The 18,313-nt window shown below is 38.8% G+C and overlaps 1 protein-coding gene across 2 annotated transcripts in view; it reads right to left on the bottom strand.

The window, feature by feature from the left end:
* The window catches only part of prkcaa (protein kinase C, alpha, a), a 102,491-nt gene that overhangs the window by 27,912 nt on the left and 56,266 nt on the right, over window positions 1-18,313 (bottom strand). Inside the window, exons 6-11 of one of the 2 annotated variants that reach the window (XM_088419134.1) lie at window positions 4,811-4,967; window positions 4,602-4,736; window positions 4,424-4,517; window positions 3,273-3,308; window positions 989-1,132; window positions 700-873 (exon numbers count right to left, since the gene is read on the bottom strand). In XM_088419134.1, coding sequence (XP_088275260.1) covers window positions 700-873; window positions 989-1,132; window positions 3,273-3,308; window positions 4,424-4,517; window positions 4,602-4,736; window positions 4,811-4,967 — 740 coding nt within the window. The remainder of the gene's footprint in view (window positions 1-699; window positions 874-988; window positions 1,133-3,272; window positions 3,309-4,423; window positions 4,518-4,601; window positions 4,737-4,810; window positions 4,968-18,313) is intronic. The other variant, XM_088419133.1, reaches the window with a different exon arrangement.

Below are 18,313 nucleotides of genomic sequence, written 5' to 3'. Positions count from 1 at the left end.
CGAAATGAAAAAAGTGGATTAAAAAAGTGGCAAAAATGGCCAGCCACTGAGATGGTCAGATTTTTCTGCTTAATCATATTCCACAAATGCAAAGTTAATCAGAATGTCGCGTTGACACTGGTGGGCAAATGCACAGAAAATTCAGTATTATTGTAAGAAAAATCTTTGGGTTAATTTTCCCTTGAAGGAAACTTGGATTTATTATTATTGTTCACAATACACATTCTGCCTAGCAGCAGGGAAACACACAAATGAACCTGAGTTATCCTGTTGCGGTCTCACAGTAAATCATGTAGACAGTTTGTTGTTGTTGTACGCTGCATTAATTCATAGCATACATGGTTGGTGGCCAAATGCCTTTATCATTTAAAATGCCACAGAACTGTTCTTGTTCATATTAGGCCCTCGAGTGAAAGTCTTTGTTTGGCCTCTACGGGTTGAGTGTGCATATGTGCAGTGGGAGGGAACAAAACATTTTTAAATAGTCACTTTGTCATGTCACTTTGTGCTCTCAGTTTGTGTAGTCTGTTCTTTTTCCTGAGGGCTCCAATGTGCAATTCCGTGTTTTGCATACAAACTGTGCTTGTATATACCCTCACTGATGGTCTTCCAGTTGTACTTGTCAGACGTACTGTATCCTCTGTTTAGCTCAGAGCAACCTATTCTAAGGTGACATTGAGCTCCAAGCATTGTACCCACCACAGTCTGGAAGCACGAGTGTAGCTGCGTGAGGAAGGGCGGTTTCTCCTGCTGGGCGAGAACTCGCTTCTCAACCATGGTGCATTCAACATCATCGTCCTGAATCACCACGTCCTTTTTTAGGATCTTTATTGCATATAGATCTTCCGTGGTCTTCATCTCTGCCAGCATGACCTTCAGTCGCACAAAAAAAAAGTCATCAATGGAACATCAGATTACTTCCTTGCTGAAGATGACTTTTAATGTCTTATGCCATGAGGAACTAGGGAAAAAAAACCTTCCAGTTTACCTTGCCAAAGCTGCCTTTCCCAAGTACAGCCAAGAAAGTGAAGTCACCGAGTTTGACCTGGTCCAATCTGTTGAATGGCAGCTGGCTGGATGGGCTGCCATCTGTCTCAGTGGTGGCTTTCTTGGCCGGGCCCAGCTTTGCTTTCTGCGCTCACATCACACAACAAGGTACGTCAACATGCACTCTGAGGAGCACGGAAATGCACTCGCTGGCCACAACACTCAAATAACATCCAAATCCAAATGCTCCCTTTCAAAGATAGTTTGCTGCTTTGACAGACATTTCAATGAATAATGTATCGTATTTCTTGCGAACTTTCAGAGTGGGAATGTAGGTCAAATGCTTATAGTAAATTTCCTCATTGGGTTAGGTTGGACTGCATGGACTCCTGGTTTCTGGAATGCGGCATGTAACACATATTTAGAATAAATTGATTGAATAAATGGATTGATGGACTTTTTTTTACACCTTTATTATACAAATTAGACTGTGTTCCTTCTAGGGCTAGGGGGGAAAAAAAAATCAACCAAGTCGGGTATGTACACTAAAAATAGTTTGACTTAAAATATCTGTCTTTGAGCTCTGCTGAAACCAATGTATGCTCTACCATTTTACACACAGACCTTTCTTGCAGATACACACAGTGTTGCAATGACGACCACAGGAGATAGACCGCCCAAAAAAAAAAAAAAACAGGATGCCACACGTGGCATCATTTCCACTTACAATAGAGTAACAAAAATGAAGTAAAATTATTGCAAAGTGAACCTGACATAACACAGGGTTATTTTAACTGTTGCTGCATTTAAACACTCGTATGCAGAGACCATCTTGATGTACGGCTACATTTGTTGTCTTGGTGCACTGCCTAGTGGTTGAATGGCTGATACAACTTGTGAGATTAAAAACATATTGATTTAGTAGTTAGTGGAATTTTATACAGAAAATATTATAACATGGAGCTTCCAAAAAGACAGGCAAGAAAGTTGTGACCTTCCCCAAAAGGACAAGGGCTGTATTATCTAAGATAATGACCCGACACTGCAAATCTAGTGGCCTAGTTTTAGGTGTCCAAATTAGACAGCAAATGTGCCCAGTCTGCTCGTCAAGAAGAAAACAATGACTAACAGGAACCATGGAATATTGTTGAAACATTGTCTGTAAGTGACTTTTAAGACAGTATTACATATTTAACATACATAATATATTTTGTAGGTGTGAACTAAAATGTACTTAGTGTTTATAATAGTGACAGACCAAGTTCTTTCATTCCAAAGTGAAGCTTTCACTCAGGTGTGCTCGCAAGATCTTGCGAGGAGAGCGGCGCAATCTACTACTACGTGCATTCATGCCTTCTCCAAACAAGTCACTCATGACAACACTACAAAACATGACTATAAAACATGACCAAATCCCTAAGAAGCTCATTCATGCCAAATCCATGCTTCATCTATCTTAACAACTGAAAGGTGTTTCACAGTGCACATAAGACAGAGATTCTAATGACTGCTGGAATGGCTGCTGACTCATGGTGTGCACTACTTGGCTGTAGCCAGCAGAGATAATAATTCATTCTCAACAAGAAAGAACAATATGATGTGGAGCTGTGTTACAGTCACACAGGCCTGAGTTTCATTCTGCAGTTTAATTCTTCTCAAATACAACACTGGTATTGAAACTTGAATACATGAAGGATTCCTCTATAAACTGACCACCAATCTATTTTCTAGGCATTTAAAAACAAATGGAAGCATCCAATCCTTATATCTATGCATAAAAAGCCAACCTCATTTTGAGTCCAAAGTTTCAACTCATGCTGAACTTGTTGTCGTGGCTAAAGTCAGAATCCAAAGAAACACAAATTTCACCATCAAGATACAAGCTATCCAAAATGCATTAAAAGCAGAGCAAACACACCACGCACGTTTTGGCCAAAAATGTAGCCTTGCTGATATGAATGCCCAACACTGCACTACATCAGGCATTGGTTTGAGTGCACAAGTCATCAAATGATATACTGTCTGTCACTTGTGTCACTTTCAGTGTCAGCTGACTGACGGACGGACCTCACATAAAACAATGATGCAATTCCTCTTTCGGTGACAGGAAACATTCATTTCAAAAGAGCTTGGGACAAAGTATGAACAGCCTTAGTTTGGTTAATTGCATGAACTAGAGTCTATCTAATGTGCAAAGCGCAGCAGACTGCACCAAACCACAGCACACCTTGAAGCTTTAGCCAAAGGCAAGAAAGAGCCTGTCCGAGCCAAGCGAGCAGCCTTACTTTCTTCCTGTCAGAGCCTTCCAAAAGTGCTTGGTCCTGGAACCATAAGGAGAAGCAACCAAAAGGCCTGACTCACTTTGAGCAACTTAAACACACTTTCACAAGCACACTTTCATGCTCAGACATGTGAGGAAAAAGAAATAGTCTGGCATAGCCCCCCCCCAAATACTTGCATACTATAAAAAAGAAATATCAACAGCTAAGATGGGCTCCACAACGCTCGTGACAAGTGAGAATTAACATTTGGGTGAATGAATGAATGAAATGTATGTATAACTACTGTATGCTTGCAATATATAGTAACAGACAAAACAAATGAACGAACATGTACTACCAACCAAATCGTGATTATTCCAATATAGACATTTCTCTTAGGTGGTCTGCCTTTAGATTATTGTCATGCAAAATATACAGTATGTGGCTATTCTACATTGTTTTCAAAAGGCTGGCCTAGATTTCGTATTTTATTATCTGCTGACATCTAGTGGGCATAAGAGCACGACAGCTTGTGAAAGTAGACATGATTGCACTGTCTGTATTCTTTTTTTTTCTTTTTAATGTAAGGGTAATTTCTACATCTTTCTGTGGGATGAATGCATTCAAAGGACCAACATTGGATGAATGGATGGATAGAGAGAGAGAGAGAGAGAGAGAGAGAAAGAGAGAAAGAGAGAAAGAGAGATAGATAGATAGATAGATAGATAGATAGATAGATAGATAGATAGATAGATAGATAGATAGATAGATAGATAGATAGATAGATAGATAGATAGATAGATAGATAGATAGATAGATAGATAGATAGATAGATAGATAGATAGAAAGCTCTGTATAAAGAACAAGTGCACTGTAAACAACAGGGTAAGGCAATCAAGACAAGCACAGGCCTATTTGACTACTAGATTACTAGGAAAAAAGGATTTTCTACCCTAACTATAGTACAAAAATGAGAAATAAATAAGATCCGGTTCATCCCGAAAGTCAAGCAGGCACAGATTGGTATCAAGCTAATGTGCATCTGTCGTAAGAACATCAATAACACACATTCCTTTCCAAGTGCATTCTGATGTGTGAAGCCAGAACAAAAGGAGACTTTAAGGCTCATTGTGTTTGTGTGTGTACAGCAATCAAGCAGAGGATACAATAATCACCTCAAATTTCAGTCTCAGTTCTTCATTCCCATCATCCTCCTCTGAGATGGGAACATTGTAGTACTCCCCCTCTTCTTGGCACAGCAACTTATACCTGACAACCCATGAGGCAACATGAGTAAATGAGTGTGCCAACGTTTAAAAATGGGCAAGTGAACGTAAAGCAATGGGTGTTTACCAGCCACATGCCGGAGCCTTCATGAGTTCCGATACGCCAAAAGAAAGGGCGCCCATGAAGTCATTCCTGGTTGTCCGATCCCAGTCCCACACCTCCACGGATAGCCTGCGGTCCTTGTCGGTGGGTTTCAGTTTGCTGAAATGTGCAGATAATTACCGTGTCATTGTCCCGTCAATCGCTAAATCTCCCAAACAACCAAATTTACTTACAAGGTAAAGGTCTCGCCCCATTTGGGGTTTAGGTTGGAGCGGATGGTTTTGGTCTTCTGCTTGGTCTCATTTTTGGGGTCAGGTATAAGCTTGAGTTTGACATATGGATCAGACAGGCCATTGGGGTCCATGGGTATCAGATTCCTGCCTTCACCAACTAAAAGAAATAAAGAAAACACACTTGATAAGTGGAGGTCAGAAATTCATAGTCAACAGTCCTTTTTTTTAATGCAATACAAATAAAATTGAGCACATTAAAAAATTAATTAATTAAAAATATCTTTTAGACAGTACTTGAAAGTTGAATATCTCTAAAATCTGCATGAAATGATTACATGTAAGAGAGAAATTATCGTTAGTAGGCCTTTATAATAGAACCATATTATTTTGCTGTACACCTGTTATGCAATATACTGTACAACGAAATTGATGATCCGAAAGAACTTGAGAATAGAATAGAATAGAATGCCTTTATTTTCATTGTACAGCAGGTGCATGACAAAATTAGGAGCACTGCTCCAATTGGTGGATATTAAATAAATATAAACGAGAGAATGATTGTTTAACAGGAGTGCAATCATTGATATAGCCAGGATGACCATTGTGGCCGATTTTAAATTCAAGGAGCCACAAATTTGAAAATTGAATAACAAACATGAGCTGCTTTTCTGTTTCTTTTTTGATAGCATCTCTGATTGTTCAAAGGGGAACATGAGTGCATTTAATCTGCATTGAAGTCTCAATAAATATTCAAGGTCATTTCATCAGTACAAAACCTTTTGGTCAGGTAAAAACAAGAGCAAAACAGATACAGCAGGTGAACATCAGTGGAAGAGTGCAGGTGTTCAAGATCAAAAACGCAGTTCACACGTGTGCGTGTGTTTGTGCGTGCGTGTGTGTGTGTGTGCGCGTGCGTGTGTGCATCTGGTGACAGTAAGCTTTTAGATGGAGCGCAAGCAGGATATGAAGGAAGGCTCTTTTTTTTTTTTACCCTTATAGTGAAATGAACAGCAAAAAATAAAATAGAATATCCTTATCCTTTATTAACTAGGCTTAAGCTACACAAGGGACATATAAATAAAGGAACACTAAGATACATTTATTTATTTATTTATTTTTATTGATGAATACTGTGACATTACTGTAGGCAATCAACTTATAATGCTTAAGGGAGAGGGACAAGACGTGGATGAAACACGTTATTTCACTTCTAAACTTCACTAATGTTGGAATAACATGAACCACTGAGGTATTATTTAATTTTTACTCATGATTCTAAAATCTGTGCTTTCATGCTACACAGGTAGAGGGCGTAAAACCCATAGTAATTTGCAAAAGGAAGTATTTTTATTTGAATTGGAAAGCATTAAAGTGAGCGACGACGTGCTGTATACGTGGGGATATTAAAATCTTCCAGTAAAATAAGAAAAGGTTAGAACAAGTCAACACTGCATGTTTGTGTGACTTACACATGTACACTATTGTAGCTAAAAAGAAAGGAGGGAGCCTCTATGTTCAGTGTTCCAGTGGTTAGCTTTCATACACTCACTCATGAGGGGATAACACTCAACCCGCATTATTGACTCTCACACTTTTGCCCGAGATTGACACAACTCACACAGGTGGTGTTGGCTGAGGCCTGTGTAGCTGACACCAATTGATCCCGTCCTCAAGAAAAAAATAGGTCTACCATGTTTACGCTCCATCTCCTTTGGCAAACAAGGGGAGTAAAGTTTAGAGTTAAACAGCCCCCCACCCTTTCCTGTACTTAGTCAAGTTGAAAACACCCTGCCCAGAAAAAAAGGGAAAAAAAATAGCTAACAAAAACGGGGGGGGGGGGGGCATTTCAAATTTCTTAAAAAGTAACATGTTCTAGGAGGACCCATTAGTCTAAATGTGTCAATCTGATTCATACTGCATTTGTGGGACGTGAATTAAACTGCAAAATCCACACATTTTTATCAGTTTCAGGGGATGCCCATCTTGCCTCTTGCTGTTAATTGAAAGTGAAATCAGTTATGGCTCAGGTAACAACCAAACCCTTCGAGTAAAACTGTAAAATTCTAAAAACAGGATGTGTACTATGTGTTACAATTTTTCAAAAACATAATGTGGCATCGGGTTATTTTTTCATTAGTGAGCCTAACAGTTAGCTTCAGTTTGTGAAGAGAAGATCATCCACAGTAAGTTACGTCAAGGATACACAAAGAGTAAAAGCATTATCAGAAGTTAACTTTTTTTTTAACAGCAACCCAAAAAAAAACATTCATATCTTGCCTTTGTCATTTAAGTGGTGAACAGCATGGTATTTAGTATTTAGCACATCTGCCTAACAGCTGATCGCTGCTGGGTTTGGATTTTGTTTCAAATACTAGTTGGCAGGGCTACAAAATGAACCTTCTTGAGCTAGTGCATCTCGACGAAGCGAAGCAGGACTGTGAAGTTGATTTCCTGTTATGAAAAAAAACCCATTGGCATGTGTGTGCGGTGCCAGTGAGTCAGCTTTTTTTATGAAGAAAGAATTTGTAGAGCGAAAACTTCAAAGTGAAAGAAGCTTGGGGCCTATCTCACTGCATGCTGGCTGCCGTCCACTGTCAGGTTGCGTGCAAAGTCCAGAAAACTGTTGAACCAAGCCCAATTCTACCTTCCTTTTTTTTGTCTGGGAGAGTGGCTGAAAGCCACATGTGGAGGCCTAATGCATTCTGATATATATATAGGACATGCAGTCGAAAGAGAAAGACCTGGAAAAGAAAATATTACTGATGGAGCGTCCATCGGAAACATGGATGGATTCTTCATATGATACCATCTCAGCAGAGAAAAAGCACCGTCTGGAGTGTTACCAGTGCAAAGTTCAAAAGCTAGCATCTGTGATGGTATGGCAGTGTGTTAACACTCGTGGCATGCATAACTTGTATATCTATGAAGGCACAATTAAATCATAAGATGCCAAAGTGTTTTCAGGGACATCTCTGCTTAGTTCAGAGACAATGCCAAAACACATTCTGCATATATTACTACAGTGTGGCTTCATAATAAAAGAGTGCAAGTACTATACAGGCTGCCAGCAGTCCAGACCAGTCTCCCACTGAAAATGTGTGCAAATTATGTTCATGGAGCCCTTAGGCCAGTCTTTTTCAACCACTGCGCCGCAGCATCGTCGTGTTCCGAGAGACATAGTCAGGTGCACTGTGGAAAATTATCGCCCCCCCCCCACCCCACCCTTTTTCTTCTTTATTGTTATTTTTTGTTATCTTTGAGAGTAGTGTGTTGCAGCATAATCACGCAATGAATACCCTTCACCAACAGGTGATAGCACTGTACTTATAGAAAACATCTTTAACCATGTTTGGGGATGAGGATATTTGACATTTTGATTAGAATGAGTTTATTTTAGTAATAAAAAGGCTACAGAATTTTGAATTTTAAAGTTTTCGGCTGTTTGCAAGCCTTGAGATATATCCGCCACGACTTGACTTTCGGAGCCTACATAAACATGTGCATGCCTATTGCCGAGTGAACCAAATCGCAATGTGCAAATTTGAAATTGGATGCAGACTGTTGGTCTGTCATGTATGTTCACTATTAAGGAATGTAAGCAGACACCTCATACTGTCCACTGCCTACAACCAGCATTCCAAAATAGCTTGAAAAAGTGGGAACAGGAAACAATAATGAGAAAGGGGAGTGTAGAAAGAGTGAAAATGATGATCCAGACACAAAGATAAACACTTGTTTGGACTTTTTCCTCTCGTGCTTAGGGTTAGGGTTAGGGTTAGGGTTAAAAAAAAAAAAAAAAACACCAACAGAACAATGCAGTTTATGACATATAAACTGCATTGTTCTGTTGGTGTTTTTTGGTTTTTTTTTTGGTTGTGTTAACATTGGGGTTTCTCTTCATTTCTGTTTTGGGTTATTGTTCTACGGTCCTGTTTTGTTCCCTCGCGTCTGTCCCCGATAGCGTGATTTGTTTCCACCTGTCTGTGTGTACCTGTGCACTGTGTGTCATCCAATTAGCTTCTCCTGCCTTTTGTTCCTGTCCAACTGTTTTATGTTTCCTAGTTAGTGTCGAGTATATTTTAATTGCAAGTTTGAACTTGTCTTTGTCATACGGTTGTTGTTCCTGTTTCACTCTAGTCATTCCTGTAATTTTTCCAGTTTCTCGTTGTCCTTCGTGAGCCTTTAATAGTTAGTTTATTTCTGAGATTTTGATTGTTACATTGTATTCTGTCCGCTACCTTGATTTTTGAGTCCCTGTTTTCGTATTAAATTATTGTTTTGGAGTTCACTTTGCTTTGATTTCCCTGCTTTTGGGTTCACTATTCTCCATGCCTTCACTCACCATGCAACAATAAACATGTAATTGAGTCAGTGTTTAACAATATTTACCACTAGGGCTGGGTGATATGACCCAAAAATAAAATCTCAATTTTGATTTACACAAAAAAAAAAAAAAACTGTGGGAAATATTCAGACAATAATCATGATTACTGCTAATCAATGTTTACATAAACTTAACATTTATTGCTTGTCCATAACTTGGTTGAAGGGGAATACTGTCATTTTGCAGTAAAAAGGCAATATTTTGTGTCTGTAGTTAATTTGATAGCTAAATTATTTTGCATGAACAATTAACACGTTAACACATTTTTCTGGATGCTGTCGACTGAAAATGACATCACCTGTGCTTAAGGTTCGGGTTAACAACATGGCTCACTTGTTGGTCATGTGATAATCATAAGATGAACCGTGATTGGTCCTTACATGTTTTCTTAGATTTGAGCGCATTTTCAAACCTTTGATTTTTAAAAGGATGAATTAATTCGATTAATCTGATTTATTGTCCAGCCTCATTCACCACTAACAAACTGAATTACTATTTCCAATAAGTCAGCCTGAGTCTCAAAATGATGTTTTCTACTTTTGGCTTCTTCCAGTGTGTAAATACCCACATACTCAGAAAGCAGAAATTCAGGATAGATTTTAGCCTTGAAAGTGAAAGAAAACCAAACCTCAAGAAAAATAAAAGGTTAAAGACAAAATGGGATCCCTCTGATCCACCCACATCTCCAGTAAACTCATCCTGAACACAAACTCCTATGACCCGTGCACACCTACACAGCACCACCATATGAAGCACAGTACAACACAAACTACGCACACAATGGATGTGTTAACAATTAACAGGCACAAATGGACACAATGGGGCAGTGGGTCAATAACAGAGCTAAAACACGGATAACAAAAAGAAACCGTAACAAAGTAAAGAACGCCGCCTCGCCCAAAAGTCAACAAAAATTAGATAGGTTGCATATCAGCTATCTGCCAATGTGACTTCAGTGCCAATCATACAGATGTATCCCATCAATGTTAAGGAAGTAAAAAATAAAATAAAATCATAGATATACACCCCCTCAATTTAATTGTGTGAAGGCAAAAGCCTTCACACATGTTATTCCTCTTTTTTATTCCGCCCGTTTTTTGACGCCTTTCGACTCATTCTAAGTTCATCCGATTCACACTGTTCCAATTTCATATTATTCCAATTAATTTTGAGCTTTCCCATTACACATTCACGACATTTAACTCATTCACTTCACCTTAGGGACCAATTCCAGTGATCCAACAATCCATATTTTTACCTATAATAATTCATAATTCATTCCCAATGGCATATTTAACATTTCACATTTGAAGCTTCCCCATTTCCCATATACATCATTCAGTTAATTCATTTCACATTATCGTCATTACTAATTTTCACACATTCCAATAATTCGTACCTATTTTAATATTTTAGTATTACTCGTACTTCCTCATTCATTCCCACTGTTCTCGCCAAAACTTTGTAAACTTCCTTCTTTGCCATTACTCGTCCGATTTACACCGCTCCAACTTTAATCGATTCCCCCGATTCCCGCCATTCCGTGTGTGTATCAATTTCCCTCTTCCCACAACTCAAAATTTTCCCACAATTTCGCTTTTTTCAGTCTTTCCCTTGTATCTTCTACAGTACATTATTTGGCCTATTCGAACCGTTCCAACCTTGTAATATTCAGAATACTTCATAGATACGAGCCATTCAAACATTCCACATCATTCCCCCATTCAACGCCTCTTCCTGCAGTGTTTTCACTTTCACACGCATTTTTTTTTCAGGTATTGCACATTTTTCTTTTTAATGTCCGACTGACAGTGTATATCTAGTTTAAAAACCAATAAACCCTCGAATGATCCTGAGCATATTATTGCAGGATATTATAGAAAATGAATGGACATTCCTCCTTAGTCAACATGACATTGTTTTTCCACTTTTGTTTTTCATTTGTTTGGTCATAGCACATTTTTAAAGCAACTTCAGTCAGCTGAGTTAGGCTCCAAATTACCAGTGACCCTAAAAAGGACAATCATTATACAGAATGGGTGGTTCGAAGTCAAAATAAATTAAAAGTAGGAATAATCCATTACATGGATTACCATCCAGAATTATTTTCAAAATGTTCTTGAATTTGTCAAAATCCACAAAAAAAATAGCCATAAAGGACTTACAGGTGGCAGAGTTGAATTACCAACACAAACTGAATTACAAATGGAAGTACAGTATATAACATGCACAAAGATGGACTTGAGCAAGCGATAGGGTGAAAACTTGCACACAGCGAGCGAACAAAAGAGCTGCTCAGACCAAGACGAGGGTGGCGTGCTCAGCAATGACCAGTACAACACAGCTGTGTTCCCGAGTGATGGCAAGCGGAGGACGGAACTAAAGCACCACAGTTTGTCCTTCATGACACAAACAAAAACCTCTTGTGTCTCTTTCGATGCCTCCCTGCCAGCCCTGTTTCCCCACAACAACCCAATTTCACCATCTTTGTATTGAAAAAGCGACAGTGACAAATTAGTTCATTTTGCAAGCGTTATTGCCAGAAGGCTGTTTATCTGCTGGCCTCTAATGCATGTTTGAAAGAAAGCCAACCATTATGCTTCCCGCACAACTTCTTTGGCTCTAGCAGCTGGAACGTGATATATATAATTATTATATTGACAAACCAATAAAGCTCACTTACTGTAAGTCAAGAAAAGTGCGTAGAAAAGGCATATACTGCAAAAATGATTTAAAAAATCTGCAAAAAATTACAACCAAATGCACTATTTTATAATTCAGAATCATTTTTATCTGACCATTGCTTGACTTACCCCAATTTGGCACTTTTTATTTAACGGAAAAAAAAAAAAGAGAATGGTGTCCCAATCAACACTCTTATTGTCCCATGCATCCTTTAATTGCATGCCAACAGCAAATACTGCAAATGATTCATTATGAGCGCAACAATAGAAAGAAATTATAGGTATACATTGCAATACTCAGATTCTGACACTTGTTGCTAGGCAGAACTTGTTGGTTCATCAAAAAGATCCATTGACACTTATGCCCATTATTAGTCTGTTAGATGCAAAAACATGAACATAGTTGCACTTTCAACCACAGCGCGGTATATGCTATAAAAGTAGCAGGGAAAAAAAAGGAAGGAGACCAACATTGGGGCATCATGGTGGCGAAGCGGTTAGCACATTGGTTTAGTGGTTGGGAGATCTGCATGACAGTCAGGAAATCTGTCGAAACAATATCTTTGTGCACTTATGTGGAGGATTTTACATGTGCTTAGGCTTCCTTTCACATCTGAAAACAATTTCAAGAATATAAATTGTCCATTGCTGTGTATATAAGTGTGGAAAGTTGTTCATCTAAACGTGGCCTGTGATTGACTGAAGTCGGCTGAGATACATCTAGAGAATTCATGGATGGAAACACCACACAACTATATAGCTTTGACTTGTGTTCTCTTGTGTTATTTAATGATACCCATCTTCCACAATATATCACATTCACTGAGGTAAGAGCATACAGTACATGAAAAATCAATGTCTGATTTTAACTCAGTCCAAGTGGCTGAGAAACTGATGCTAGCGAGGCCTGAACTGAACACTGTTTATTTTGAGAGCAGTGCTGTACATGTAAAAATGATGTAAAGATTCTCCCTTCGCGCCATCCAGCATGCTATTTAAACTGCGTAACTCAAATCTGTTTGGAAGGCTGCCTGCTTGGCATTACAGCAGCTAATGTAATCTGTAATACAAGCTGGCCTGAGTGGGTTGTGTGGTTAGTACATCACTCCTGTACACATACACAGACACACAACACACGCGCAGCAGCAATCCATGCATTTTCTGCAAGGCTTGTCCTCATTAGAGTTGCGGGTGAACCAGACCCTATCCCAGCTGACTTTGGGCAAGAGGCAACCTGGAGTAGTCATCATTCAATTGTGGGTTTCTTGGACAAACAACAACACAACAGCCGTCTTCAATTAGTTTAGTATGGATGTTTTTTTTAAAGTGGGTTTGAAGTTGAAGTAGCAGGATAACCAGGAGCGTGTCTTGTAGGAGTGCCTCTGAGCTGTTTAACAGACTGGCAGTGCCTCCGCATGAAACTCGTATGCTTCGACTGAGACGCGGGAAGGAACAGAAGGACAGCAATGGCCTCGAAAGGGAACGTTGTAAATCTGTTACCTACATTTCTTTTGGAATAAATTGGAATTTCAAGTGTAAACTGCTCGTTATAATGTTTGGTCAGCTACAGGCTTGACTTAGTTCGTCGTCTGAGAACCGTAACTGCGGCTCTCCGTGATCCCCACTACAGCCAAAGGATGGAAACGGAACAGTGACATTTGAAACTTCAAGTTTTTTTTCAACGATCTACCGGGAAACATTTAATTGCCATGGATGAGATTTCATGCTTGTGATGGAATTTTCACTTGTGTTACTAATTTCCTTGTTTTTAAAGTGAACTTTTAACTGCCGGTGATATCAACTAGATTTGGTGATAAAAATAGGAAATATGAAAGGCAGGCTAGTTTGTTAAAATTAGTTTGTTAAAAAGACTGCCTTTGAATGCCAAGTACACATGAGCCTAAAGACAGAAATGGGAGGCAAATTGTGGTGCTTTGTCTGCAAAACTCTTCTTTTCTCCAAGCATTCCGTTTCGATGCATTTCATACCCACATGTACCCTCAGACAAAAGAGATTCACCTCAAGGACAGAATGAGGAAAATTATTTCAGGCTGTGTACTAGTGAGGAATGCAATGGTACTGGAGGAATTACGCAGTCATTGAAAAAGCACATCTGCAAGTAACTTTGTCAGGTCCATCATTTGCATCTCAAAAAGTTGGGAAATGTATTGCCATTCAACCCAAAGGAGCTTTGAGGTACCTTTTGTCAACCTAAATAAGGTCTTGATGTTCTTACACAAAAGTTCTCCTTCCACGAAAAAAGTGCCCAATCATCCAACAGCTCTAGGGCCCCAGCACAAGGAAAAAGTCCTGCTGAGATCAAATGTCAAGACCAAGCTCTGAGAACAACTTTCTCTTTTCTTGCAGTGAGCATTCAAATCCTTTGATTTTGGCTGTAAAATGAGCAGAAGGCAACAACCTGTATCCTGAAAAGCGTATTAGAAAGATTTGGCCGAGAAGTAAAAATATTAAGAATGTGTCATGCAAACACAGTCGTAATGCTTCCCTTTATGTGCGATCTTTTCTGAATCCATTATTTTCACTGATTGGCCGCTTGTCAACACTAAAGCTGTTTTAATTTCTTTCCCCACCTCCCAGCCATAATTTATCCTGCTTCTCTACCTTCTGTTTATTTGATAAATGAACGCGTCACTGAAGTTCTGCGCCTCACGACGCACTGACCTCAGTGAGCCAGCTAATCGAATGATTACATGAGCCCGCTGTCGGCGCCCCGCCGTCATCTTTGTTCTGGCCGATGTGCTAATTCTCTGTCATCACAGAGCGAGGATTTACAGCATGCCTCCAAATAAGCAGCACAAGCCGTTCCAGAACAACACAGAATATATCAGCATTGTGGATACAAACTGTAGTGGGTTACATATTTTATGCTAGTATATTAACATAAATTTACAGAGTATATAATTACTTAGTCAATAATTAATTGTAATATTGTATTCACAAATTGAGCTACGACTCTGCAGTCACAATATTTAAACTTTAAATATTGTGACTTGCTTTAATTTAAAGCAACAAGGACTAATTCGATTTTTAGGGTTAGGGCTTTGATGGTACACTAAAAATAACCTAATTGTGGTGAACCAGTCAAGACACCACTTATATGGCGTTAAAAGTGGAATTAAATGATGAGGTTTGTGTATTATTACACACTTTGCAGGAAAATGATCACATAATGTTTACTTCGAGATGGGATGGGAAAATCAAGTCCAGAAGGTAAAAATACTGCAGTAGAGTGGTGCTGTCAATGCCTTGCTCAAGGGTAATTCTATGGTAATCAGGAAGACCGGAAGCATCACTTCACAAATTCTGAAGATAATTTCATTGCCTTACTCAGATCATCTTATATCGTCATCTAAAAAATTGTAATTTACCACAAAGTTGATTTATTATTCTAGGCGCTGGGGAGAAAGTCGACCAAGTTGGGTCCCCGACTTAATAAATAGATTGAATAAAAATGTCCTCCTCAAAGTGCTAGTGTTATCGTTTGAAAACACAAACTCAAAAGCTTTTGCGAGAAGGACCTTAAAAGGAAATCGCAAGCCTGCTAATGCTAATCTCAATTGCTAACCATTTAGCACAGGCAAATTTTGCGTGTCTAATAATTCACGTGTAAAAGACAATAAACAATTTGTATTTATATGAACTCATTTTAACTCCTATTCAAGCTTTATTCTTTGGTTATTATTCTTAAAAATGAAAATTAATTAAAATAAAATAATATATTTTTGCACTGTGCATGGAAGGGGGGGGTCACTTATTCAATATTTGATCGAATAATCAAAAGGAGAATTAAATTTGATCAGATTTGATACTGACAGCCCCACAGGGTACTGTGGTATCAAACGGCTTTTGCGTTACAGTGACAACTATTTATTTAATGACAGTTTAAACATAGCAAGAATAATCAGGATATTTCTTTCGGCTGCGGCACTCAAAATTAACAAATTGCAGCAAGCGGATTTTAACAGCTTTAGAAGGCCGCGGAAATGTTGCCTGAGAATTCATTCATCACATTATGGCATGTTCTACTATGATTGCCAAATGACCGCAAGCACCCTTCATTGTGAACGGTATTGTACACTTCTGCCTGAGTAGCAATGTCTAACAGCCTTGTACAAAATTCATTCTCTGCTTTACGGTTCTTCCACCACAATGGTGAGGGAGAAAGTGGAATGGACTTACGCGTTGTACTAAAGTGGTTACAATTAAGTACTCAAGGGTTTACCTTTACTTTACTTTTACTTATCAAATCATTACTTCTGCTTTTACCTGTTTATTACTAGTACAAAGTGTGAGTACTTTTGCCGCAATGATGGCACAAATGTATTGAGTGTGTATTGGATGTACTGTATTGCATTATGACACAAATACTGGCTGATACATTTGAAATGCTGGAGATCTTTAGTTGCAAAGTGGGCAAACAAAAATGTTGCTTCATTGTGCTGTTCAACAAATCGTTACCACTTTAATTAGAGGTAAGCCCATTCATCCTTTCTTGATAGTCACCAAGTCAGGAAAAAATACCTCTTGAAACCACTAATTAATTAAAACTACCGATTGCAATTAGAGGTTGGAATGAAAAAGACCAAGGAAGCACAGGACAACAACAAAAGTAAATGCATTGCAGCAAATCATAGGAATCCCCAGATATACGATTTATAACTGTAGCAACCTGACTGGAAAAGAACACGATCAACATAATTGTCCTTGCATCACATGATCAGACTCAGAAAGCTGAGATCATATAATTGACGGTACTGGGCTGGCCCGTGTAGATGGACTTACTTTTGTTATACTTCAACAAATGAAAAAGCTTCTGCTCACATTTACACTGCCACAGACTGAGAAAGAATGAACCGTTACGCCCTAACTAACGCTGAATAATACCAGTACATGTGTCAAGTGGATTGTCACATTTAAGCAGCGACTGTTGTTTTTTTGTTTCAATAGATGTTTTGCTCACACAAATGGGCACCCGAAATTCAGGTAATTACAGTGCCATTATTTCTGACAGAAAAAAGGAAGAGTCAATTTAGAGAAAGCCACCAATTTGCTTCAAGTGGATGACAAATCTGCCCATTGATGGTTTCAATCAGAATGGAGGGTACAAGTAAAAAAAAAAAAAAACATTTGTTGGTGTCTGTGGCCATAAAAAAGAAATCTGCCCTTAAAGGAGACTTCATTTCTTTGCAGTGTGGACTGTAAAATCTATCTGTTAAATTATTCCGTTAAAATACACAGAGCATCCAGAATAATAGTCCACCGATCATGTTCTTTAAAGAGAGCAGAATAGCTGCTTTTGATGGACTGTTCTGTCTCATTCAACCGAGCCAGAAGTCAACTCTTGTGCCCTCATTGCGGGGTTGCCAAAATGAGTCTCTTTGTTGTGTGTTACCACGGTAACTGATGAATCTTGAGGAAAACCGAGGGGGGGTGGGATAAAACCAGAGAAAGAATATACTATACAGCTTTATACTGTATACTTGAACCAGAGTAGGACCTAGAGCAAGAGGATTCAGAATTCCAGTGAACGACCTGTTTGATGTTCTTTTTGCTTGTTGGCAGATGGGTAAAGTTCATACAGTGTGTGTTTTTTTTTTTCTGGCTCTGCTCCCGCCTGCTACCACGTAACAGTTGTGTGTTTATGTGCCTGTGCAGCCCACCTCAGCCTTTGGCTTTGACATGACAGTGTTTCTGTAGTTAGTAAGACAAAAATCACTTGGTTGTGTAATTTCACCGATAAAATTAGGGCAGTCCAGATCCTGATCATGTGAAATCGGGACCGATAATGTCATTTTCAGCTGATCGGAATAAGGGGGGAAAGGCAAGGGATGTAAAAATGTCATTTGATTTGATTTATTCATTTATTCTTTTTCCTTTTAAAGGGCAAGACCAGTATACAGATATCTCCTCATAAAAAATAATGTTTTTTTACATACAGCATAGCAACAATGTTTTAGGCTCTTAACCCACTGCTTCACAGGCTTTTTAAAAAGTTGTTGTACATTTTTGTTAAATAAAAGAAAAAAAACACTTAAAAAGACCATTTGGATACACTTTTTTTTCTCTCCTTAATATGTTTTAATGTTTTATTAAATCGGCCCTCTGTATCGACAGATCCCCCAAATCGGGGGACTCGGACTCCGGTGCAAAAATATGTGAACATCTTGCTAGCACAGTGCAGGTCGTGACTCGTGACAGTTTGAAAAAAAAAGCACTTCTGGACTATTCATGGCAGGATTTCCTTTCTAAGAGTGTTGCTGTTTCTTACAATAGTTTCCACAGGAGAGGGTTATTGATCTGGTATAAATGTGAAATGGCCATGATGCCATACTAACGGCTGATAGGAGCAGAGTCAGCTGAGTTGTTAGCAGTAAGATTGACTGCATAATAAACGGGCGGACTAAATGGCCAGAA

This window comes from Hippichthys cyanospilos, chromosome 7 (genome assembly GCF_059441005.1).
Source record: "Hippichthys cyanospilos isolate Australia breed blue-spotted pipefish chromosome 7, RoL_Hcya_1.0, whole genome shotgun sequence".
NCBI lineage: Eukaryota > Metazoa > Chordata > Actinopteri > Syngnathiformes > Syngnathidae > Hippichthys > Hippichthys cyanospilos.
This window is presented reverse-complemented; position numbering and strand designations above follow the sequence as displayed.